This window comes from Budorcas taxicolor, chromosome 3, assembly GCF_023091745.1.
Source record: "Budorcas taxicolor isolate Tak-1 chromosome 3, Takin1.1, whole genome shotgun sequence".
NCBI classification, from domain to species: domain Eukaryota; kingdom Metazoa; phylum Chordata; class Mammalia; order Artiodactyla; family Bovidae; genus Budorcas; species Budorcas taxicolor.
This window is the reverse complement of record NC_068912.1, coordinates 43,166,152-43,192,356: the sequence shown is the minus strand read 5'-3', so window position 1 is coordinate 43,192,356 and position 26,205 is coordinate 43,166,152. Positions and strand designations below refer to the sequence as shown.

Genomic DNA, 26,205 nt, shown 5'->3' with positions numbered 1-26,205 from the left:
ATTATGTATCTGTAGGTACTTGAGGGGCTTCCCTGGTGGCTCAGAGGTTAAAATGTCTGCCTGCAATGCAGGAGACCTGGGTTCAATCCCTGGGTCGGGAAGATCCCCTGGAGAAGGAAATGGCAACCCACTCCAGTGTTCTTGCCTGGAGAATCCCATGAACGAAGGAGCCTGGTGGGCTACTGTCCATGGCATCGCAAAGAGTCAGACACGACTGAGCGACTTCACTTTCACTTTCTTTCAGGTACATGAGGACGTGTATCCTCTCTAGCAGTAAAGCTTAGTGACTATTGAAAGTATAGGAAAATATGCTGTTTGTAAGACCCTGAAGTAACACCCACATACAGAATCTGCCTTCAGTCAACCTCTGTTCCTTTCTGGGGAACTACCCTTACCGAGTAAGACCTTGTTGAAATACCACTGCTCACTAATGATGCTACTCTTAAGCAGTCGTTATTCATCAAAGAGAATTTAAGTTATATCTTTAGTTTCTTATTTTGATTGTCCCCTAAACAAGATGGGACTTTCCACTACTTACGAGAAGGCTTGCCATATTTGATGATGTCCCTTTGTTGGGCATACACAGATGACTCACAGAGCAGCACCCTATTTCTAGTTGTGGGGAGGGGATAGAGAGAGAAATGCAAAGAAATGGAGCTTCCAGGGCAGCATTTGGAGTGGCCTCATCAGTTTGCCTTACATCTATGACTGCATCTAGAATTTGGCTACGCAACTCTGAGGAGCTGCTTTAAATATCTTTTTGGGATCAGCTAGAGCTTCACGTTAATGTAAAACCTACTTCAAAAGCTAAAAGATTGCCTTGACTTCTTTCTTTGAGCTATTTCCTTTCTGCCATTATGTTTTTCCTCCATAAGTCATCCCTTTATTTTGAGGAAAAATGCTTTCTATGAAATAATTTTATCAATATGAGGATATTTCCCAGAATATCAAGTAATTATTAACTTGATCTGGTGCTTTTACGTGCTGGCAAACCTGGGGCATTTCTTTACCACGGGTTACTTGATGGAAGTGGTTGGAGCTGGGTTCGGCTTCGGCAGGCCTGATGACAGACAGACTGGTTCCTGCCGATGTGAGTGGAGTCACAGTACAGGGCTTCCTTTTGTTTTCTCTTTTCATGGCACGTGTGGAAAATGTGAGTGTATTTGATCAGCACCGTGTGATCATAGTTTGCAGCGTTTGACGACTGGCCTGGGATCCCAGGCTGCCCCAGCCCCAGCCCAGGCAACTCCATTCTGTTAAACTGATTGGGAGGCTTTGTTCTACAGAAATAAGGTATGCAGGTTAATGTTTGTTATATGAGAACCAAGAAGCTGTATCACACTCTTTATGGCCTCAATTTGGTAGCTTTTTCAGTTAATTTATTGAACAGACATTTATTAAGTACTTCCTGTTTGTTCAGTATATTTGCTAGGCCAATATTTTTTTTTCAGAAGGTGCCCTGGAATTTCGTTTCTCCATGGGTGGGTTTAGAGACTGTTCTTATCAGCTGCCGTCATACATTCCGTATATTCTTGTGCCTCATTCTGCAGGTGTTATCACGTTTGACCCTTCCCACACGCTTCCATCTTTGTTTCTCAGGTTGTCTATGCAGCATTTCTCGCTGATGTACGACAGGCTGAATGTGGAAAGTTTTGCTTCTGAGACTCTAGCAATTCAGCAATTCATAAGTCATCATTATTGCTATCATCGCCTCTTCTAGAAGGTGATTTCACATTTTCTTGGCTGCATTGCAATGGAGCCCATCTGGGAACTGTGAGAAAGTGTCAGTCGATTCTGAATGCTTGGGACTGGCTGGGATTTTCTTGGTCCTTGGGTGTCTTCCATCAAGTCTCCACATACTCTCAGAGACCATGTTTTAGAAATTACGTCTGCTTATATCACTCCCCTGCTTTAAGTCCTCCATGGGCTCTACCCTCAGGTAGAGTGTGGAGGAAATGCATACCTCCGAGTGCAGCACAGAAAGCCCTCTGGACATGGGCTTTGCCGTCTTCCCGGGTTTGTCCTTTTGCCTTCCTCCTCACACCCAGTCTGCATAGCTGCCTGGATGGCGGTGTTTCTTCATACTTTTGTTCCTTCACACATGTTCTTGTTTCCTCTTCCTCCTCTTTGTGACCTTTTCTCCCCTGCTCAGAGTATTTATGTATTTGCATGTCTTAAGCCTTGGATGGCAAGGAGATCAAACCAGTCAATCCTGAAGGAAATTAACCCTGAATATTCATTGGAAGGACTGATGCTCATGCGCCAATACTTCGGCCACCTGATGCAAAGAGCTGACTCATTGGAAAAGACCCTGATGCTGGGAGGGATAGAGGGCAGGAGGAGAAAGGGGGTGGCAGAGGATGAGATGGTTAGATAACATCACTGACTCAATGCACGTGAATTTGAGCAAACGCCAGGAGATAGTGGAGGACAGAGGAGCCTGACATTGCTGTAGTACATGGAATCCCAAAGAGTTGGACACGACTTAGCAACTGAAAAACAACAAAAACAACAAAGCTGTTCTTAACTCAGTGGTAGCTCTTCTCACATAGCCTTGTGTGATGCTCTGTGACATCCCTGCACTCTGGGTACTTGAAGTCAAGAACTGTGTCTCACTCATTTTTGTATCAATAAGTAACCCAGTAGCACAGAATACTCATAGTGGGCTGTCATTAAATGTTTATGAAGTGAAAGAACTAATAAGTAAATGGGCGAATGAGTTCTAAAAGCAGGAGTATAACACATTTCAAGATATTTTACATTATCTGTTAACACTAACAACTTTTCGATGGCAAATGAGCAAGACGTATTAATTAAGAATCCATTCTGATTTTGTAGTGACACTCCAGGGAGAAAATTTATTGATTACGATAGGCAACTTCTTGAAATGACATTTCTTTTTTTCCATTACCAGCCAGTCTATGAAGCAAGAGTGAGTTGTTATTTTCTTTTTTTAAAAAACCACTTATTTGCAACACAGATTGCTAGATACTGTAACCTTCCACCAGGGCTAGCATGTAATGTCAGTTTAGTTTAATATATGAACAGAGACTGTCCCCAGGTTGACTATGTCATTCTTCATTGCAGTTAATAAGTAAATTGTCAAATGATCGGGCGGGGTAGATGCCCAGTATTGCCCTTTTGTATATACCTTGAAAATAAAGTTTGTCAGGACTCTTATCTCTCAATGTGTCACCTCAGGTCAACGGCAGGAATATTTGTTGAACATCTGACGTATGAGGTTTCAAGACTTTGCTTTCGATTAGAATTTGTATAGCAAATTAGAATGCAATCTAATGTTGCTTCGGCGCTCAGCTTTCTTCACAGTCCAACTCTCACATCCATACATGACCACTGGAAAAACCATAGCCTTGACTAGACGGACCTTTATTGGGTGTTCATTGAAAGGACTAATGCTGAGGCTGAAACTCTAATACTTTGGCCACCTCATGCGAAGAGTTGACTCATTGGAAAAGACCCTGATGCTGGGAGGGATTGGGGGCAGGAGGAGAAGGGGACGACAGAGGATGAGATGGCTGGATGGCATCACTGACTCGATGCACATGAGTTTGGGTGAACTCCGGGAGTTGGTGATGGACAGGGAGGCCTGGCGTGCTGTGATTAATGGGTTTACAAAGAGTCAGACACGACTGAGCAACTGAACTGAACTGAACTGAACACTGCTTGGTTTGTCGTCTGTGAATGAAAGAACTGGGGGAAAAAAAAACAAACTTGAATTTCTGGCACTGTAGTTTTGAATTCTTGTCAAAGCAAGCTCCAGAATGCAGGTATATGAGCATGTCCTCACACTTGGAGGGACTAGGGAGGTGAGCCTCCCAGGGTGACTATTAAAAGAACTTTTAGAAGCATTTCCCTGGAGCTGTCCTGTAGGGTTGATTATACCCCCAAAGACCACAAGTTTAAGGAAGCAAGATTCGTCTTCTTGGACCCAGTGTTTTCACATCTACTAAAACACTGTACCCATTGCTGCTTCAAAGATTGTGTTGGTTAAATCTGTAAAGTGTCTTGAGGTCAAAGAAATTCCCCATTTTTTCCCTTCCTCTCTATTGTTTGGTCTCTGTCCTTCCTTTCACCTCCACTTCTAAAAAGAGCAATTTTGACTTTGTTGTCACTTACTCATTCAACTGATAATGGGTTTTGCCTTGACCCTTAAGATTCAACTGAAACTGTTCTTGCTTGATGCAAGAGTTAGCCAGACCGAATGGTTGACTTGGTCTTCTTCCTACTTGATTTACTCTGTGGCCACTCTCTAATTCTAGAAACTCACTTTCTTTCCTCAACTTCAAAATTCTGTCTCTCGCTTTTCTCTTCCTTCCATCTCTGGACATGTCTTGGGCTGCCTTGCAGGTTCTTTCTCTTCCTTTGGCCACCAGAAATGCTACTGGTCTCTAGGCCATATGATTTCTGGTTCAAGGCAGGTCAAGAGGATCTAAAGTAATGGTGTAGAGTTTGATTATTATTTAAAGCCAAATAGTGAGGCAACTTAATTTAAACCAAAAACCTCAAATATTTACTTTGCTTTAAGCTCACAAAGTGCCGGTCATGACAGCATGTTTGTGTTTGTATAATACAATTATATTGTCAACACTATTTCATTGTTTCAGAAAGTAAAGATATATAAGAAGGTGTTTTAATGAAGAAAAAAAAAAAGACCTTGTAGTTCTATCTTTATTTTTAAAATAATCTTTGTGCCATCATGAAACCTCTTATGTATGTGTTGATAGCATTTATCAAAGTTTAAGGCAACTTTTTCTTTAATGAATGTCTTAGTTCAGGCTGCTGTAACAAAGTATCGTAGACTGTGTGGCTTAAACAATAGACACGTATTTTCACAGTTCTGGAGGCTGGGAAATCCAAGATCAAGACACCAGCAGAACTGTTGTCTGGAGATGGCCCTCCTCCTGGTTCATAGATGGCCAGATTCTTCTGTGTCCTCCCTGGTCCTCACAGAGGGAGCTTTCTGGGGGTCTCTTATAAGGTCACTAATCCATTCATAAGGGCTCCATCATCATGGCCTAATCTCCCGAAGGTCCCACTTCCTAATACCATTCCACCAGGGATTTGGTTTCAACATGTGAATTTTGGGAAGGCACAAACATTCAGTCTATAGCAATGGGTAGAATGGAGATGGTAATAACACCAACCTTAAAGGTTGCCCTAAGGAAACAAGTTGCATGTAATCCTGTAGTGCCTAGTGCAGAGCCTGTGTATATGTGTTTGCTGTTATTCTTATTAATGTTATTTGTTACTTGTCTCATACTCCTTAAGAGAACAGAGGGAATATTTTTTATTTTACATATGACACCAAATTATAGTCCTTGATATATAATAAAGGCTTAACAAATATTTTAATGAATTTTGAATCATGCTTAAAAACTGTTTATCTGTATTGTATTAGAAAACACATCTGTTGATGAAGGAAACCAGTCCAGTAATTGTCAACCCAAAGGTCTATCTTTTCTCTTTTACTCTCTGTTTTTATAGTGGTAAAATGGCCAAATGTTTTTCCATATTCTTTTCAGAGACTGTGACCATCTCAACAGAGGGATGCCTTCTTAGAAGTTGTAAAAATTCATGTGTTCAAATCAAATTAGATTTTATTTAATTCTTATTCAAGAAATTTTTCAGTTTTAATGCTGTTTTTCTTTTACTTTGTAAGAAACATTGATTCCTTTTTTTTTTTTTTTGCAAATTAAATGCACCAGGAGAGTTAACTATTCCAAAGAAATGTGGTGAGTCTTTTGTAAGTTTAAGTATCCCAGAGTTACTTGAATGTTAACACATAAATGTATCAGTTTCAAGAACTCAGATTTTCATTTTGGGGTTTTCTTGCAGTAAAGAACATCTGCGGTTTCTCTACATAGGTTGTAGGTTTTAGATTGGAAGAGGTAAAATCATTCTCTCACTTTACCTTTGCCTAGGTGTTAGTTTGTAAAATGTTGTAATGTTGGAAAGTATCTTAAGTTCCTGTCTGATCTAGGTTTCTTGGAAGTGCATGTGTGTATGTGTGTGCACATGTGCACACTCGTATGCACAGGCACACACATTTAATTAGAAAAACCAGTTTGTGTCATCATAAGTATTTTATAATTGATAAATACTGACATTTGTATAATCTACTGCGAAAGAAGGCATGGATATTAATTTTGGAAACTTACCAGTAAGTTTAATGTATTACTCAGTTAAAAGCTATAATTTTCTTATTAATTTTTTTTGTTAGATTTGGATCTAAGACCTAAATCTTACTGTTTACACCATTAACCTTATCCAAGCTACTAAATGTAGCCCAGTATTATCTAACGTTTGTCTAATGTTTTTGGGTGGGCAGACGTGGAAACATATTCTTTTGGTTCTGTGAGTGAGTCCATTGCCTCTCTCCATATAATTGATTACAGAAGGTTACTGTTTAACCAAACAGATGTCTATAATCCGAATAAACAGACATAGCACAATGTATTTATGTAGGCCCACTTCCTGTTCAAGGATACAGGAATAGTAAACATAGAAACCTGTTTTCTTCTACTGTTCATAAATAGTTGGTTTTAGCCTTTTGGTGATTACGGCATAGCTTTATTTTTGAATTTTTAAAATGTTTTAAGCTTAGCAATTACTTGAGAGGGATATTGGGCCATTAATTTGACTGCTTTATTTAAATAAGAATATGTTTAATTATCATAAACAGCTATATATTAGATTCTTTATTCAAATTGTTCTAAATAGCAGTGCTTGGCATTTAATTTAGGATGAACTCTCATAGCATCTCTAAGATTTTATTTAGGACATTAAAGAGATTTTATGTTTATCATGATTAGATTAATGCAATTCAGACATTTACAAGGTGTCATGTAAAGTTTCATTTATAACTTTTTATATCTGGAAAGAACCATCTGCATTTTAAACATGAAAATTGTACAGCTAAGTTATGGTTTTTGTGAAAATCAAATCCAATCGGCAGTATAAGTAATTAAAGTAGAGGCTCCAGATTTCTTTGGTGGCATTACTCTAAATGGCTGAGTGGTGAAGAATCCGCCTGCCAATGCAGGAGAGGCAGGAAAGGTGGGTTCAGTCCCTGGGAAGATCCCCTGGAGGCGGAAATGGCAACTCACTCTAGTATTCTTGCCTGGAAAATTCCATGGACAGAAGAGCCTGGCGGGCTGCAGTCCATGGGATCATAAAGAGTCAGACACAGCTGGGCACCTGAGCATGCACGTGCACACATGAGCTCTTACAGCAGAGAGCAGACTGTATTTGCCACAGATCCCCACACTGAGGTCTGTGCCGAGTAGTGGAGGACGGAGCCTTTTATGTGGATTACCTTGGCCCGGCAGAGAGAACTGCCTGCCTTCCCTGCCTGCGGAGGTACCTATGCAGTGCTGTAGAGGGTGGAGGCTTGGAGACTGGAGGCTGCACCTGGTGGTGGGGTGGGAGTAGGGGCTGGGGGTGGGCTAAATAATGCTTGCGGGAGGAAGAGATATGTATGTTTTGTGATGCACTGCACAACTGTGTCCCAGTAGCATGCAAAGTTTGGGTGCCCTCAGTCCTGCCCCGGTGTTCCATGGGTTCAGAGGCACACCAGGAAGGGAAGAAAGTGAAGGAGATAAAGGAGGAGTGGGAGGATGCTCGACCCCTTGCCTGGTGTTCAGGTGTTTCCTGAGGGTCCTAGAGTGTGTAGAGCAGAGACTGAGAGCTGTTGATTAAAGTCAGTCCACTAATGTGTTTTATTTGGTTTACTAGTATTTAAAAACTTAATTTAAAATGCTTCAAATATAGAAAGATTTTACATGAACATCCAGTTGGAAGATCGGTCATATTCAATCAACTTTGCTGTGGTCAGTTGGCTAGGACTGAGGAGCATTTGCCTCTATTTATATGTTTCTTGCCTTTTCATACTGTTCATGGGGTTCTCAAGACAAGAATGCTGAAGTGGTTTGCCATTCCCTTCTCCAGTGGACCACGTTTGGTCAGAACTCGCCACCATGATCTGTCCGCCTTAGGTGGCCCTACACGGCATGGCTCATAGTTTCATTAAGTTAGACAAGGCTGTGGTCCATGTGATCAGTTTGGTTAGTTTTCTGTGATTGTGGTTTCATTCTGTCTTCTCTCAATGGATAAGGATAAGAGGCTTATGGAAACTCTCTGATTGGAGAGACTGACTGTGAGGGAAATTGGGTCTTATTCTGATGAGTGGGGCCATGCTCAGTAAATCTTTAATCCAATTTTCTGTTGATGGGCAGGGCTGTGTTCCCTTTCTGTTGTTTGGCCTGAGGCCAAACTATGGTAGGGGTAATGAAGGTGATGGCATCCTCCTTCAAAAGGACTTGTGCACAGTTCAGTTCAGTTCAGTCGCTCAGTCGTGTCTGACTCTTTGCGACCCCATGAATCGCAGCACGCCAGGCCTCCCTGTCCATCACCAACTCCCGGAGTTCACTCAGACTCACGTCCATCGAGTCCATGATGCCATCCAGCCATCTCATCCTGGGTCATCCCCTTCTCCTGCCCCCAATCCCTCCCAGCATCAGTCTTTTCCAATGAGTCAACTCTTTGCATGAGGTGGCCAAAGTACTGGAGCTTCAGCTTTAGCATCATTCCTTCCAAAGAAATCCCAGGGTTGATCTCCTTCAGAATGGACTGGTTGGATCTCCTTGCAGTCCAAGGGACTCTCAAGAGTCTTCTCCAACACCACAGTTCAAACGCGTCAATTCTTCGGCACTCAGCCTTCTTCACAGTCCAACTCTCACATCCATACATGACCACAGGAAAAACCATAACCTTGACTAGACGGACCTTAGTCGGCAAAGTAATGTCTCTGCTTTTGAATATGCTGTCTAGGTTGGTCATAACTTTTCTTCCAAGGAGTAAGCGTCTTTTAATTTCATGGCTGCAGTCACCATCTGCAGTGATTTTGGAGCCCAAAAAATAAAGTCTGACACTGTTTCTACTGTTTCCCCATCTATTTATTTCATGTTCCTGACCCTGCAGCAAGCCACTGCCTCGGGCTCCAAAATCACTACAGATGGTGATTGCGGCCATGAAATTAAAAGATGCTTGTTCCTTGGAGGAAAAGCTGTGATAATCCTAGACAGCGTATTAAAAGCAGAGACGTTACTTTGCTTACAAAGGTCCGTCTAGTCAAAGCTATGGTTTTTCCAGTAGTTATGTATGGATGTGAGAATTGGTTGGATCATAAAGAACTCTGAGTGCTGAAGAATTGATACTTTTGAACTATGGTGTTGGAGAAGACTCTTGAGAATCCTTTGGACTGCAAGGAGGTCAAAACTGTCAATCCTAAAGGAAATCAGTCCTGAATATTCATTGGAAGGACTGATACTGAAGCTGAAGCTCTAGTACTTTGGCCACCTGATGGGAAGAACTGACTCACTGGCAAAGACCCTGATGCTGGGAAAGATTGAAGGCAGGAGGAGAAGGGGATAACAGAGGATGAGATGGTTGGATGGCATCACTGACTCTATGGACATGAGTTTGAGTAAGCTCTGGGAGTTGGTGATGGACAGGGAAGCCTGGGGTGCTGCAGTCCATGGGGTTGCAAAGAGTCAGATGTGACTGAGCGACTGAACTGAGCTGATGTCTCTTGCCAGACCCTTATGACTTTTGGGTTTGTAGCCCCTGCAGTAGACCCTGGCTGTCTCCAGTTTGTGGTATACCATGAGGGTTTGATGAGCCTGTCTCTCATTCCTGACTTCTGTTTCCCAGTGTAAAGATCAGCACTGACAAAATATAGCAACCTACAAAAACAAACAAAAAATGGAGATGTGTTCCTCATGACTCAGATACTTTCAGGTTTTTTTTTTCATTGTTTAAAGGATGTTTACCATATTCATGGAAAGTGCTTGTATTTTATGTCTTCTGTGTTTTGCCTTTATTTCTTGCCAGGACAAACAATGTTTGTTTTCATTTCATTTTCATTGCAGAGTAGCCAAGAGACAAAATTATTTTCAGCAAAGTATCTCCACTTTAAATAAAGTTTTCTAAACTTTTCTAGATAAAAATGCATAAACATTTTGAGAATCAGATTTTTTTTTTAAGCTGTATTATTTTGTCTTCATATATGTCCAGTTAGTCTAGTACTAATAGAGTGAAAAGCAGTTTTATTTGTAAGGGTTTTCTAAATTGTATAAGGATTATAAAATATTTTTCTTCTCTTTTCTCACAAAATCCTCCCAGCGAGTTGAAAATGGTGACTTCAACTGGATTGTTCCAGGAAAATTTTTAGCATTTAGTGGACCACATCCCAAAAGCAAAATTGAAAATGGTAGGTTTTTCTTTACTTTACCCTCCAAAAATTTGTTTTAGTTCATCTTCTTTCATTTCTTGATTTCCTAAGAAAATGCTTTCTTTTGGTAATATTCTCCAAAGAATATTTATTAATTAAAAAATCAAACAGTAGTAATTAGTATGTTAAATTTAGAGTTTAGTAAGTAGAACTATAATCACTGTTTAAAACTAGCAAATTTGTAGGTTGCTGTTAATAGTGTGTTCACTTTACCTTGACCCAATTATTAAAGAATCTGAGAAACCAGCTGATCACAACAATAAGCAGGTTGATGAATTCTATCAGCTGATCTCAGATTTATTTGGTGGTAGAGGCATGTTGCACATCACAGTATTCTTTTGGGAACAACACAATTAATAATGTGATGATGGTGATGATAGGTGTCATTTAGAAAGTACTTACTGTGTGCTAGTTACCAGCTAATCACAGCATCATCTCATTTAGTGCACACACAATTCTATGTGGTATAGGCACTATCTCCATTTCATAGAGGAGGAAACCGAGGCTTATGAGCAGGGAATTTGCCCAAGTTCACAGAGTAATATGCAGAACTGGTGGTACTTCAGCCCAGAGTATAGCTTCTAAACCCTGTTACCACACTGATCTGTTCAGTTCCATCGTGACAACTAGGAACAATCTTCCAGCTGACAAAAGTTAAACTACTTACTTGCAGTCTTTGTATAGCCAGAGGCATACATATTCAGGGAAAAAAAAAAGACTAAAAATAAGCCTCTGGAGGGAAGGGACATAGGTATACCTATGGCTGATTCATGTTGATGTTTGGCAGAAACCAACATAATACTGTAAAGCAATTATTCTTCAATTAAAAATAAATAAATTTAATAAAAATAAGCCTTTTGAATGAAATATGGTTGGCTATGTGAGTTTCCTCATGAGCATATGTTATTTTACTTTTTTTTTTTTTTTTTACCTCACATTGCCTAGAACACAAATAATGATAGGCACCAAAGGTTTAAGAATAATTTATGGGAGAAATACATAAAATTTAAAAATATCACCCATGAACATAATAAGTCATCTTTTTCCTGCCCCCTATCTGGTCTTACAGTTGGAACTCTAGTCCTCCAAAGAAACATAATTTAAAACCCCTATTCTAGATTTATTCTTCTTTAAATTATCATCTTCATAACTATTTATTCCAAAATCTAGTTTCATTGCATATGGTTATTCATGCATTTGGATTTGATCATTTGTTTGTGTTTCCACACATGTGCCTATCATTTCATACCTATCATCTGTCTCCCAGGGAACTCTGCTTGAATTATGGTTTTCCTCTGGGGATGGGTAATCCTCCTGACAAACAGGTGGTCACTGTACTGAAGCCAGAGTTAGATCTTATTCACAAATTTGCTCATGAGTCTTTTTCACTCCAGATATTGACTGATTAACCTCTATTCTGTTGGATTGTTAGGAATAACTTAAGTGCCTGAGGGAACTGCTTTTCCAGAGTTGGTCTTCAAGACAGGATTGATTAACTCTCCCTTTTGTGCAAAATGACCCAACTCAGACCCAGAAAACTTTAGTAGGCATATGGTTTCTGTAGTGAGTTTGTTTTTGCATGAAGCTGAAACAATTTTACCATTTAGGATTTCATTTTTAAATGAAATTTCCTTAAAGAGAAGCTGAGGAGTATAATTTTTAAAAACCATTTAAAATATTTTTATAGAGGTAATGCCTGATTATCACTTTTGAAAAAGAAGAAAATGCAGATGAACTAATATTAGCAGCATAAACAGTGATCTATAATTGTAACTATGTTTTCTACTTTTACTAGTTGGTGGTGGGATTATTGAGGATTTTAATTTTCTGTTTATCTGTTTTTTTTTTGTTTTTGGCATACATTTTTTTTCCCTAAAGAATACACACACACACACACACACACACACACACACACACACACACACACAGACTTACAAAAATATTTCTTTTTTTTTTATCAGCATGGAGTTATAACATGATTGATGTCTTATAGCAACTTTTTTTCACTTAACGTATCACAGACTCCTTTCTATGGCAAGGAGATCTTCATTATAAATATAGATAATGATAAATCTTCATGATAAATGTAGATCTTCATTATAATTTTCCATGAATGCATTCAATGACTATACCATAGTTTTGATAATTACTTGATTAATTTTTGAATGAGATCTGGGTTATTCACAGTTTTTCACTTTTTAAAAACTGTAGTGGGTGGCATACTTGTCCATATATCTTTTTTGCAGCCCCAGTTTCTTTTCTATATTCTCAGAAGAAGAATCACAAGGTAAAAGGACATGAATACTTTATGTGTCAGTTCTTAGTTGTCAAAAATCTTAAATTATTAGCTACCATTAGCTTATGTGCCAGGAGTGGTGCTAAGCCTTTTGTGCACACTTCATCTATTTAATAATCAGAACCATTCCCTGGAGCAGGTGGTAGCTATTTCGTGGATGAGAAGATGGAGGCTTGGTAACCTAACTTGCCCAGGTTGGCAGAGCTGGAAAGTAGCATTGTGTGAATTCAAACATAGGTCACTGATTCCAAATTCTGTGTTCTTTATTTTACTTCAGAGGAAAAACATGTTCACTATAGAAACTTTAAGCTATCTAGATAAAAAGTCACGTGTAGTTATATTATCTAAAAATAACCACCATTAACTCATCACTCTATATACATCTTTTCTTTTCTGAATACGTATATTGTGCCCTCTCACATTGAGGGGAAAAAAAAAAAGATCTGAAAGTGCTGCTTATGTAATACTTCTCAGTTTTTATGTCTAGAGCAATTTCATTTAAGGCTGTAATTGTTAGAATATTGATATTTTACCAGAATCCCCATTTTAAAATCTGATAGTCACTGACAGTGTCATTATATTTTTTGCAAAGTGTTTTAATTTAAGGTAAAGAGTCCTTTTTGAACTTAAAATATTTTTTGATGTAATTAGTAAACTTAATCCAGTTGCAGTGAAATCCTGGCACATTCTTTTTTTCTTTTTTGAGTTGAGAAACCCTGTGTTTCCTGGGGAGGCTGAAAGTCATTTTAGGGGGTTTGTTAGTAGAAAAGGTACGGCTCAGACAGTAACGCATCTGCCTACAATGCGGGAGACCTGGGTTCGATCCCTGGGTCGGGAAGGTCCCCTGGAGAAGGAAATGGCAACCCACTCCAGTACTCTTGCCTGGAGAATCCCATGGATGGAGGAGCCTGGTAGGCTACAGTCCATGGGGTCACAAAGAGTTGGACACGACTGAACGACTTCACTTAGAAAAGGTATACTTTTAAGAAATTAACACTCAAATAACTGTTGCTAGGATGTAGTAAAAGGAAGCCCTAAAATCTTGGGATCTGGCAGAAAGCATTATGACAGCCTTAAGTGTGTGTTGTGTCAGCAGAGACTAACTAGGAATTCCTTTTGGCCATCTTTGTTCACGTTTTTTTGACGAGTTGGAAGGGGGGAACCCTACCCCCTTTTCGGTTAATAAACTTGACTAATAGAGCAGTAGGACAAATTCGATTTCAAATTTTTGCAAAAAAAATCCCCCAAATTCTCGCAAAAAAAATCCCCCAAATTCTCAGGTGGCAATGTCCTTCTCATTTCCACCTTAAAAAGAAAGTCAAAAGCACAGAGAAAGACAGCTTGGAACAGAGAATCCCAACAATTTGAAGGGTCAGCTGGCTCATTTAGGGAGAGAAGCTCAAGGTGTAGAGCCTGAGCTGGTTGAAGCCTGGCTCTGCCCCCAACTGGCTGTATGGTTGTTCTCGTTCAGTCGCTTGGTTATATCCGACTCTGTGACCCCAGCAGCTCGCCAGGCCTCTCTGTCCTTCACCATCTCGCAAAGTTTGCCCAAGTTCATGTCCATTGCATCAGTTAACTGGCTGTGTTAACTTATACCAGTTCCTCAACTTCTCTTAGTATCAAAAGGGGGAAAGTGGGATATACTCTGTAGGCATTTGGTGAGGATTACAGATATCCTCAGTGGTAAAAAAAATCTGCCTGCTGGTGCAGGAGACACAAGAGATGTGGGTTGGATCCCTGAGAGGGAAAGATCCCCTGGAGGAGGAAATGGCAAGCTACTCCAACATTCTTGCCTGGGAAATCCCCTGGACAGAGGAGCCTGGTGAGCCACAGTCCATGGGGTCACAGAGAGTCGGGCATGACTGAGCAACTGAACACACACACAACAGAGACTGTTTAGGAAGTGTCTTGCGCAGTGTTGGGCACATTAACAGTTGTCATTAGAGAGCAGATACTCTGATTATAGTGTTATCATTAGAGAACCTAATAAACATATTTTATTGCTTTCCAATTTGCCTGCCTATATTGCCGTTTTAGCTTTTAATAAAGAATGGGTAGATTGGTCATTTGACCTCACTGTTCTGAAGTTTCCTAACTTTAAAATGAGGGGCTGGAAAGAGATGCATTTTTACAATCCCTCTTTCTGAAAATCTTGGTCAGCGCCAGGGCTGTGCTTGAGCTTTATGATGCCAGGGCTCCATCTAGCGGCCAGATGAAGGAAGGTTTGTTTGAATGGTCCATCAGCTCACACTCCACATTGCTAAAGCCAGTCCCCTATCAGAAGCATCTGAACACAGTTAAAACACCCACAAACAGTTGTTTAGAAGTCATAGGATATTGCCATTGTTGGTTATAACTTGTTTGAAACACTTTTTGAGGATTTTTAAGATACATGCTCACCGACTGTAGTAAGTGCAGCCCTTCATGTTCATATAACGTCCCTTTCTCTAACATAGAATGGAGTTGGGTTTTGCCTGAAATCAGCCTCAGCACAGGCCCTGGAATCTGACTGTTGTTCTGTCACTAAGTTGTGTCTGACTCTTGTGACCCCATGGGCCATAGCCCACCAGACTCTTCTGTCCATGGGATTTCCCAGGCAAGAATACTGGAGTGGGTTGCCATTTTCTTCTCAAGGGGATCTTCCCGACCCAGGGAGCAAACCCAAAAGCTCCTGCCATGGCAGGCAGATTCTTTACTGCTGAGCTGTCAGGGAAGCCCATTTATTCCTGTTATCGAAGGTAAACGGAGAGCTTTCATTTGGGAATCTGACTGCTAGTGTTCAAACGCTGCCTGCGTCTCTTCCCAGCAGTGTGGGCATGAGTCAGTTAACTTTCCCAGGCATTGGTAACTGAGTAAGGTTTATTGAGATGATGTACATGAAACACTTAGCTTAGGGACTGGCATATAGAAGTGCTCAATATATGTTAGGTAATAATGATTATTACCATTATTGTTACTTTTTTCAATGCCCTATTGCCAAATCTGGATACCTGTTCAGTGTTCTTCTCTCAAAAGATATACATAGTTTCTATTGATAGTAGATTTAGGTATATTATCTGTAATGCTGTTTATTTATGATGGAAATTCATATATGAAAAGAGAAGCTCTCACAGCTTTGGTGGAGGAGGGGAGCTGCTGCTGCTGCTAAGTCACTTCAGTCGCGTCCGACTCTGTGTGACCCCATAGACGGCAGCCCACCAGGCTCCTCCATCCCTGGGATTCTCCAGGCGAGAACACTGGAGTGGGTTTCCATTTCCTTCTCCAATGCATGAAAGTGAAAAGTGAAAGTGAAGTTGGTCAGTCGTGTCCGACTCTTAGCGACCCTATGGACTGCAGCCTACCAGGCTCCTCTGTCCATGGGAGTTTCTAGGCAAGAGTACTGGAGTGGGGTGCCAGTGCCTTCTGCAGAGGAGGGGAGGGACAGTACCAAAGAACCATTAGCACACTTCATGACAGGTGCTATTATGGAGGTGCCAAGTGTGCTAGGAAGCCAGGGTCAGAAGCCCTTGTCAGCCCATCATACCATGGGAAGGTTCCCATGCCATGAATTCATGAACCCTCTCCTTCCCATTCCTTACACAATAGAAGAGCTCTTGTTATTTCTCCCTTTAGGCTGGGAAATGATTTGAGCACACAAACCAACTAGGGAAACAGATCTGTTTTTTTTTCCTAAGTTGAAAAGCATCTGTTTTTGCTAAATGTGTATAAGTCACTGTTTCTACACAGAAGATTTTAAATAAACTCTGCATTACTTGTTTGCGCCAAAGTAGCATGGTTTGTTAAAATCATGTATTTGGGCTGTGTTAGGCCCATCTGCCAGTTCTGCCTCTATCCCTTGTGCGACCTTGGCCAAGTGTACCAGTTAGGGCTCTTGATTGCAGGAAGCAGAACTCTGGTAAATTAAACCAAAAAGGCACATTGGAATTATGCTGGGGAGCTCATAGCCTCCAATGGAAGGCTGGAAAATGAAATTTAGGAAATGAGCAGGCTCTAAGGAAGATCATATCTCTGCAGGATCCAGGCAGGACTGGAAACCACTTTATTTCAAATAGAAGAAAGGGATCCAATAGAAGGTATTTGCTAGAAACTGAAAGTGTTAGTTGCTCAGTTGTGTCCAACTCTTTGCAATCACATGGACTATAGCCCTCCAGGCTCCTCAGTCCAGGGAATTCTCCAGGCAAATATACTGAAGTGGGCTGCCATTTCCTCTTCCAGGGGCAACTACCACACGATTGCACTCATTTCACAGGCTAGCAAAGTAATGCTCAAAATTCTCCAAGCCTGGGCTTCAACAGTATGTGAACCAAGAGCTTTCAGATGTTCAAGCTGGATTTAGAAAAGGCAGAGGAACCAGAAATTAAATTGCCAACATGCATTGGATCATAGAAAAAGCAAGAGAATTCCAGAAAAACTTCTATTTCTGCTTCATTGACTACGCTAAAGCTTTTGACTGTGTGGATCACAAAAAGTTGTGGAAAATTCTTAAAGAAGACCACCTTACCTGTCTCCTGAGAAATCTGTATGCAGGTCAAGAAGCAACAATTAGAAGTGAACATGGAACAATGAACTGGTTCTAAATTGGGAAGGAAGTACATCAAGGCTATATATTGTCACCCTGCTTATTTAACTTATATGCAGAGTACATCCTGTGAAATTCTGGGCTGGATGAAGCACAAGCTGGAATCAAGACTGCAGGGAGAAATATCAATAACCGCAGATATGCAGATGACACCACCCTTTATGGCAAAAAGTGAAGAGGAACTAAAGAGCCTCTTGATGAAGGTGAAGGAGGAGAGTGAAAAAGCTGGCTGGAATCTCAACATTAAAAAAACGAAAATCATGGCATCCATTCTCATTACTTCATGGCAAATAGATGGGGAAGCAATGGGAACAGTGACAGACTTTATTTTCTTGGACTCCAAAATCACTGCAGATGGTGAGATGAAATTAAAAGATGTTTCCTCCTTGGAAGAAAAGCTATGACAAACCTAGACAGCAAACTAAAAAACAGAGACATTGCTTTGCTGACAAAGGTCCCAATAGTCAAACTCATGGTTTTCCCAGTGGTCACGTATGGATGTGAGAGTTGTACCATAAAGAAGGCTGAGCACTGAAGAATGATGCTTTTGAACTGTGGTGTTGGAGAAGACTCTTGAGAGTCCCTTGGACTGCAAGGAGATCAAATCAGTCAGTCCTAAAGGAAATCAATCCTGAATATTCATTGGAAGGACTGATGGTGAAGCTGAAACTCCAGTACTTTGGCTACCAGATGGGACCAGCTGCCTCATTAGAAAAGACTCTGATGCTGGGAGAGATTGAGGGCAGGAGGAGAAGGGGACGACAGAGGACGAGATGGCTGGATGGCATCACTGACTCAGTGGACATGAGTTTGAGCAGGCTCCAGGAGATGATGAAGGACAGGGAGGCCTGGCGTGCTGCAGTCCCTGGGATTGCAAAGAGTCGGACATGACTGAACAGAAACTTCCAGGGGATCTTCCCAATCTAGGGATGAAACTCGGGTCTCCAGCTTTGCAGATAGATTCTTTACCTTCCGAGCCACCAGGGAACCCCAAGGAATTTGCTAGAAAGAAAGTTAAAAAGTAAAAGGGCAACTCTGAAAAAAAAACACCCCAGCATATTAAGGAAGAAATAGTTATTGCCTTTAAGGCCAGGGTTAAGGGAACAGAAAGGAAAATGTGAGACCAGCAACCTGGGAGCTCTGAAGGGCTGGTACTGGCACTTGGGGCCTGAGGAGTGGGGACTGTTAGGCTCGGCTGGTGCTGGGAGTGCCAAACTAAGCTGGGGCTTCCTCTCTTCTGCAGAAGCCATGCTGGCAGGAAAACAGGTGTCTCTTCTTCCTCTGGCCTCCAGTTGTTCCGGCTGTATTTTAGTGCCTCCCATTTTTCAAACTGACAGAAAACCAGTGGGAAAGGTAGTTTGGGAAATGTTACATGTACACCCAAGCCTCTTGTTGGCTTGCAATTAAGAGAAAATAGGAAACAACCAGCATATTCGAGGTTCGAGACAGCAGGAAAAACAACCAAGGACACAGTGCAGAAAATGCTGGGTCACCTTGCTGGCTGCTGCTGCCCACCACGCTTGGAGTCCTGAGTGGTGAATGAGTCCTGAGTGAGGTCAGCTCACTTGGTGTGCCCTGAATGGGTTACAGCCGTGGTAATCAGTGTGCTGAGAAATGAGTCCCTTTACGCCCTGGGGCCGCTAGATAAGGCTTGCAATGGTCGGAGCCCCCAGTGGTCACCGTCGTGACTGGCCAAGCGTAGGTCATACGTACAGCTTCCCAGGTGGCACTAGTTGTAAAGAATCCACCTGCCAATGAAGGAGTTGTAAGAGACAATGGTTCCATCCCAGGGTTGGGAAAATCCCCTGGAGGAGGCATGGCAACCCACTCCAGCATTCTTGCCTGGAGAATCCCATGGACACAGGAGCCTGGTGGGCTGCAGTCCATGGGGTCACAAAGAGTAGGACATGGCTAGAGTGACTTAGCATGCAGGCACAGGTCATGCATCTGTAACCCAGCTCCCAGCAATAGTCACATGGTGCTGGACCCACTCACAACATAAGGCGTTTGGAGGCTGACCACCTGTTCGCCTCAAAAAAGAAAATATCTCCTAAACTGATTAGTCAACCTCTTTTAGTTAACTGTTACATGGGGTTTACTATTTTTATCTTAATAGGTTGCTCTGAGGATTAAAAGAACTTGCACTTGTGACTTGGACATAGTAGGTGTTTAGTATACTCTTCAGTGGGGGAATGCACTGTAGATTAAAACTATACATCTGGCAAAAAGGCTTTAACTGTAGCTCAAAAGTATTTGTCAAGAGGAAGAAAAAACACGGAGTCCTCCCAGGCCTAGTGTGCACCCTGAGGGCCTCATGAATGCCTTTGTTTTTGGCTTGGAGGGCGGGTGCTCCTGGGATTTGAATCCTAAGAGGTTGAGGTTTTGAACTGTTCAAGAGTTTCTTTACAATACTCAGATTTTTTTTTTTTCTTCTTTCCCTCCGATGGTGTTTTTCTCCAGTTATTCAGCTGGCTGTTTTTAGGAAGGTGCTTCTACCTCAGCCGCTCCTGAAATGCACTTTCTTCCTAAGCTCTGTTGAGACTGATCTCTATCTTGAAGGGTTTTCGTGTTCCTGGGTTACATGAGGCAACATACGTGCCTTTTGCTTACACCTCCTGCTTCCGTTTAGGTTATCCTCTTCACGCCCCCGAAGCCTACTTTCCTTATTTCAAAAAGCATAACGTGACGGCGGTCGTGAGGCTGAACAAAAAGATCTATGAGGCGAAACGCTTCACAGATGCGGGCTTCGAGCACTATGACCTCTTCTTCATCGATGGCAGCACTCCCAGCGACAACATCGTGCGGAGGTTCCTGAATATCTGCGAGAACACCGAGGGGGCGATCGCCGTCCACTGCAAAGGTGCGAGCAAGGAGGCCTTGGTGGGCACTGGAAGGGGATGAGACCAAAGGCAGCACAACAGGCGGAACAAAACCAGTTAGCTTCTTAGGAAACAAATGGGTTTGGTTTCAGAACCCTGGACCACCCCCTCCTCCCCGCACCCACCCCAGCTTAGCTGGTAACAGGAGACCCCAGTTCGATTCCTGGGTTGGGAAGAACCCCTGGGGAAGGGATAGGGTACCCACTCCAGTATTCTTGGGCTTCCCTGGTGGCTCAAGATGGTAAAGAATCCGCCTGCAATGCCAAACACCTGGGTTCAATCCCTGGATTGGGAAGATCCCCTGGAGGAGGGCATGGCAACCCACTCCAGTATTCTTGCCTGGAGAAACTCCATGGACAGAGGAGCCTGGCGGCCTACAGTACATGGGGTTGCAGAGTCAGATATGACTGAGCGACTAAGCACACAGCATCCCTCCCCGCATTAGTCTTCAGCATCATGGAACCGAATGTCTTCCCTGCCCGTTGCTAGGGAGCGGTAGTGTACCTGGCTCATCGCTAGCTTCCTTGCCACAGGTGTGTTACTGCCTCTGAATGACTGAAAGACTTGTGTAAATGCATCTCTGGCCTCCAGGAGAGGGTACTGTGGGACAGGAGTCGCCAGATTTGCAAATAAAAATACAAGATGCCCAGTTAAGTTTGAATTTAAAACAGCGAGTACTTTTTTTTTTTAGCCTGTCTCAAATATCGCACCAAACATATATTCTGTATTTTACCTGGCAACCATGTGTCAGCTACTCAGAAAGTACGAAATAACCTTCTTGAAGCCTAGTTGTTGGGCTTTGAGAAGGCTCGCATTGTAGATTTTCCAGCACGGTGGAAGGTATTTTACTGGGGTCTTTGGTTTCAGCAAGGAGAAACTGCTTCGGCCATCACAGGCGGAGCCTCTCGTTGCTCACATGCGGCTTTTCGTGCTGCCGCTGGGTGGTGCTGTTCTCCGGGGTTTCGTCTGAGAACCCTGTTTCTGGGGCGTTTTATGCAAATTGTCTAGTAGGTGCTGGGGATTGTCCTGTTCTTTTCCTGTGCCTAGTGCTGCTGTAACTGACTTACTCAGACGAGCATGGCCTTGGTTCTGACAGAAATTAAAATACTGTTTTGTAGGCCCTTGTTTCTATGTTTAAGAATTGAGTAGGTGGAGGTACTTGCTGAAAATGTGAGCATCAACTGAAAGCCGCATTTTGGGAGAGGCTGGGTGATGGAAACAGCTGCATGTGGCCCCTGGCTCAGCTGCGGGCTCCTCGGTTGGGTCAGGCTTTGTCCATGAGAACAGAAACCCCTTACTCGCCTCCGCGTTTCTCAGCAGGATGGGGCCCCCGACCGGCTGGACTTCTGTCTCCCGGGTGGTGGGGGAGTGGGAGGGTGGATGTTGTTCTGCCCAGGTCACGGCGGGGTGGCGGTGCTCTGGCTTTCCCCCGTGTGATCCCTGTGCGCCTGGCTTTGCCTCTGTCTCATTTTGTTAAAGATTGCCTAGGCCCGAGGAAAAGCCTGCATTTCTCATGCCGTTGGCCAGCTTTTAGTATGCGCAGGGTGCGCATCCGCCAATGTGACTGGAAGGGACTTGAGGATCCGCACATTTTAGAATCCACAGGAATTCCAGAACCAGCCCCTCGCGGATACCAGGAGACCACTGAAAGTCAAGTGTCGGTGGAACTCGAAAGCTAATGAGAATATGGCAGTTGCTGACGTTTAGTAGGAGCTATTCACATGGTCTCTTTCAAAGCTTTTGTGTCATAAAAAGCAGTATTTCTTAATGGGATTAATTTGTCCTTATTTCTTAATCAGTTAGTTTTTTGGTTGCCAAGGTATGTAGTTTCTCTGCCTGTCATGTCTTGGTGGTTTAGTCGCTAAGTCGTGTCCGACTCTTGCGATCCCGTGGACTGTAGCCTGTCAGGCTCCTCTGTCCAAGGGATTCTCTAGGCAAGAATACTGGAGTGGGTTGCCATTTCCTTCTCCAGGGGATCTTCCCGACCCAGGAATCGAACCCAGTTCTCGTGCACTGCAGGCAGATGATTTACCAACTGAGCTATGTCATGTCTTGGATTGACAAATTCAGGGGAGGGGAAATGCAAAGCTTTCATTAAAACTCAGCATATCTCTTGATGTTATTCCTCACCTAACAAACGTTGGGAAAATAAGACGCTCTGGTGTTAAACATTCTTTTTACAGATATTCTCTTTATTATATCCTTGAGCTGTAATTGTCGACCTTGTAAAGAATATTTTAAGAAATATCTATATTTTATATTGCAGGGTTTTTAAAAAATATTTTAATCAGATCCTTTAGCAATGAAGTCAGTTCTCATATATGAAGGTCACATTTACAGGTGGTGACATTTTTTTGAGAGTTATTTCATTTGCTTCCACTTGTACACACATGTAGGGTTCTTTTGCAAGGATTACACCTTTGATTTAATTACAGCTGTAATGCTTTTAATAGCATACTTAGCTACTATAGGCCTGTTAATTATTTTGACATCTGCCCTAATTAAGTCAATTTAATTTCCTGGGAATTAAAACAGCATAGAGCATTTTAATTGAATTCTAAGGAGGAGGGAGAGAGACTTATCTGATGTCAAATGAACTTTGGTAGCTGCTGAAAAGAGAATGACTATTTCATGTCTCAATGTAAAGTACTAAAAATAGAGATAAACTGGAAACTAATTTTCTGGGAATGTGCAAAATCTCATAACGATTCAGTATCTGCAGCTTGCCTTCTGGTTGATAAAACGAATGGCCGTGATTTTGTGAAGTTTTCCAGCACAGATAATCATTAAACAGTGGCAACGTTGTGATGTTTCACTATGTGATTTTTGATGATCGGTAGGGGTTTCAGAAAATGCCTGAAACTGTAAGGCAATCAGCGTTTAACTTGGTATAAATAGAAGACTTTTCAACATCTTCTCTCCCTGTGCCAGGGAGCCCTTTAATTATGAATGCTTTAAAAAATTTGTTAAAGTTTTTATAGAAACTTAGTGAACTGTTCCTATTCTGTTGGGTTGTGGTAAGAGCTCCTGACTATTGAGTGCTAAGTAGGTTCTTTTTATAGAGCTAAATTATAGACTCTTTAAAAGGGGGAAGTAACTTTTAGAGAAATTTGAAAAATTTCTGTGCCACCCTTTTCTTTTTGGTTGTGAGTTTGTGTGATGAAGAGCCTAACCAAGGGAGCAGGTAGCCTCCTGTATGGGAGGGATGCAGGGGGAGACAGTGTTACCTTGTAGAGAAGGCCATCCTCTCCCCAGGCTGAGACCCAGATTGGTGGCTTGGAAAGGAGTGCCCTGGAAACCGACTGGGCTTCCTGCCTCAGGCTGTCCAGCTGTATTCTATCAAAATGATTACCTGTACAGTAGTCTTGTCAGATGTCTGAGGACTTAATAGCTCTGCAGAAACCTAAAATATTTACTCTGGGCACAAACATGAAAGCCAATAAATCTTATATTAAATGAAGAGAGTCCTACTGAGACCACGATTAAGCTTTGCTCTTTTCTAAAGAATGTTGATGTTTGGGGGCAAAATGCACTTCAGATGAAACAGGACACACACACACACACAAACCTTATCTAATAAAATAGTGTAAACATAATTTTTAGAAGAGTTAATGGGAAGGGAATGCCAGGCATCCATAAACTTGAGCTTGATTGTAATTTCATTGCATTTTTGATATGTATCCTCAACCTCAGGTGATACTACCCTCAAGGGAGAAAAATTTGTTTTGGGGTGGTAAACAAACATTTTCCTTTTCTATGCAAAGAACAGATTTATACACAGTACATATAGAAATATGCGATTTGTCTGTGACAGTAAAACGTCATGGGGAACAATCAGGAAAAAAATGCCTAGAGAGGCTCTTGGCTGGGCAAAGATTGAAAAACACTGATTTAGAGACATACCTTTTTACATTTTCACATTTTTGAGACTAGGATGGATCTTAAAATGATTGCATATCATAGTTGAATTTTTTCTTAGTGGAACTTAAATAATTGTGTGTTACACCATTAGATGACATGTTTTTGTTTTTTTTTTTTTGCTGAAAAATTGTGTATTTCCAAATGCTGAGGAGATTAGAGAAGATTGTCTTTATTATTTGAAAAATGATAGGAAAAGCTACAAAAGGACTCCTGCTTTAGAGGTGGTGAGATTCTGAAACATGTAAATGAAGCCGCCAACTTTTTCCTATTTCCTTTTCTTTTTTTTCCCCCCCTATTTCCTTTTCTAACCGCATGGTTTCACGGATGACATTGTACCAGTTTTCTAGGCTAAAAGTATCAGTTGCCTTTCACCTTCCGTGTGACCCAATCAAAATGTCTTTCTAACTCAGCTCTTCCTTGTTACCGCTGTCTCTCCCTGCCTCTGCCTGGCAGCCAGCCTTCCTCCCGCCCCAGCCTTCCTCCTGCCCCAGCCTTCCTGCTCCTCTCTCTGGCTTCCATCTCTGACCTTTCCCATCCCGGAGGGATGCTACTGCCTCACCCAGCTGCTTTTATCATGTCAATTTCTTTGTCCCCAAATATATGGTGGCTTTATTTAGGGCTTTTTGTTGGTTAAAGGAAAAATCAGATATTTATAGGATAATGGCTGTATGTTTATTATTAATAGTTGTTGATAATGTCATGAATTCCTAAATGAGCAGAATTTTGCTCATTAGAGCCTCGTCTACATATATTTGAGGAATAATAGCACATATATGCACAAAGTGTGACCTAATCAGTGTGCAGATGGAGCGCTGTGCACCTGAATCTGGAGAATCCCAAATAACTCAGCAGGCCTTGATGCCTTCAGCCCACAATTGATAACCTGCTTCGCCTAAGTATAGGCTCCTCCACTTGACTCAGAGGTGCCGCTTAATCTGGCCCCTCCATACCCATCTGACCTTATTTTCCGCTCAACACACACTGACACATTCTCCAGGCCATCTGGCTTTCACTCATTGGACCCTGTGCTGAAATTGTCTGCAACCTTCTGATTCTTTAGAGTCAGCTGAAGTCCTTGTCGTCAATGACACATTCTTTGAAGACACCAACAATTCACACACTCCCTTTCTCTGAGAGCCTAGCTTCAGTTTAAACCTAATTTCTTGGCTTGTTGGTTATTATTCTTGTGTCTACAACTATTTGATAAAGTATTGTTGTCAAAAATTATATCCTCTACTTGCTTATCTTCTTAACCTCTGAGCAAAGCCCTGACCTGGGTTGCTGGTAGACGATCAGTCAATAAACATTTGACCAGCTGAATCAAATGTTTGAAAACAAAGAGCCACTCTGTCATTCTATAAGGAAAAGAGTATATGATAGCAAGAAATTAAGTAGTGGAAAAATAACTCAGCATAGTGCCTTACTCATAAGTGTTACTTAAATAACAGTTTATGGTGCTGAGTTTAACTCCAAGAAGCCAGATATGGAAAGATTTAGAAAATGCTTATAAAGAAGCTCGGTGCTGTATATCTCACGAGAGCAGGCATCCTGCTTGTCTTCATGTTTCTGGCCCCAGCATCAGTCACGGTGTCTTATACTCAGCGTTCTTAGTATTTGTTGAATGGAGTGACTGAGCAGATGAGCCCAAAGTGGAAAGAACTCTGGGACGATAGATCGCAGGATCCCCAGGGAATTTTAGTCCCGAATTCCATAGTCATTTATTATGCTAATACGAGCGAATTGATTAGTATCTTGGGCCTCAGTTCTGGTGTATGAACAGTAGTCACCGTATTTGAAGACTTTTTAGTTGGATCAAATTTTTGAGTATTTTGGAGAAGGGGGAAGCCAGTGTAGGTTTAAAAGAATTGTTTAAATGCAAAGTCCTATCACTTTTATTTCTCTGGAGAGAGGGGAAAAAATAGCACAATTTGTGAAAACACTTTGAAGAATGTTTTGATCATGATAGTAACCAGTACTTCTTTGTCAATCATTTCTAATTGTATTAATTTCTCCTACATAACAGAAATTGGGTTTGACATCAGGAAAATATCCTGACACAAAAGTTTTGGAAAAATGCCAGAGCCTCAGGAAATGAAACTTGAGCACTTCTGTTGGCTTGGTTCTTTCTCACTGGACTGCATGCTCTCACAAGGGCGGTGACGATGTGTGTTTTATCCATCACCTTATCCCCAGCTTCTAGCACAGCACCTGGCAGGTA

The 26,205-nt window shown here is 41.8% G+C and overlaps 1 protein-coding gene across 1 annotated transcript in view; it reads left to right on the top strand.

The window, feature by feature from the left end:
* The window catches only part of CDC14A (cell division cycle 14A), a 165,321-nt gene that overhangs the window by 98,648 nt on the left and 40,468 nt on the right, over positions 1-26,205 (top strand). The window contains exons 9-10 of the mRNA XM_052637186.1: positions 10,204-10,291; positions 19,817-20,047. Of these exons, the coding sequence (XP_052493146.1) occupies positions 10,204-10,291; positions 19,817-20,047 (319 nt within the window). The remainder of the gene's footprint in view (positions 1-10,203; positions 10,292-19,816; positions 20,048-26,205) is intronic.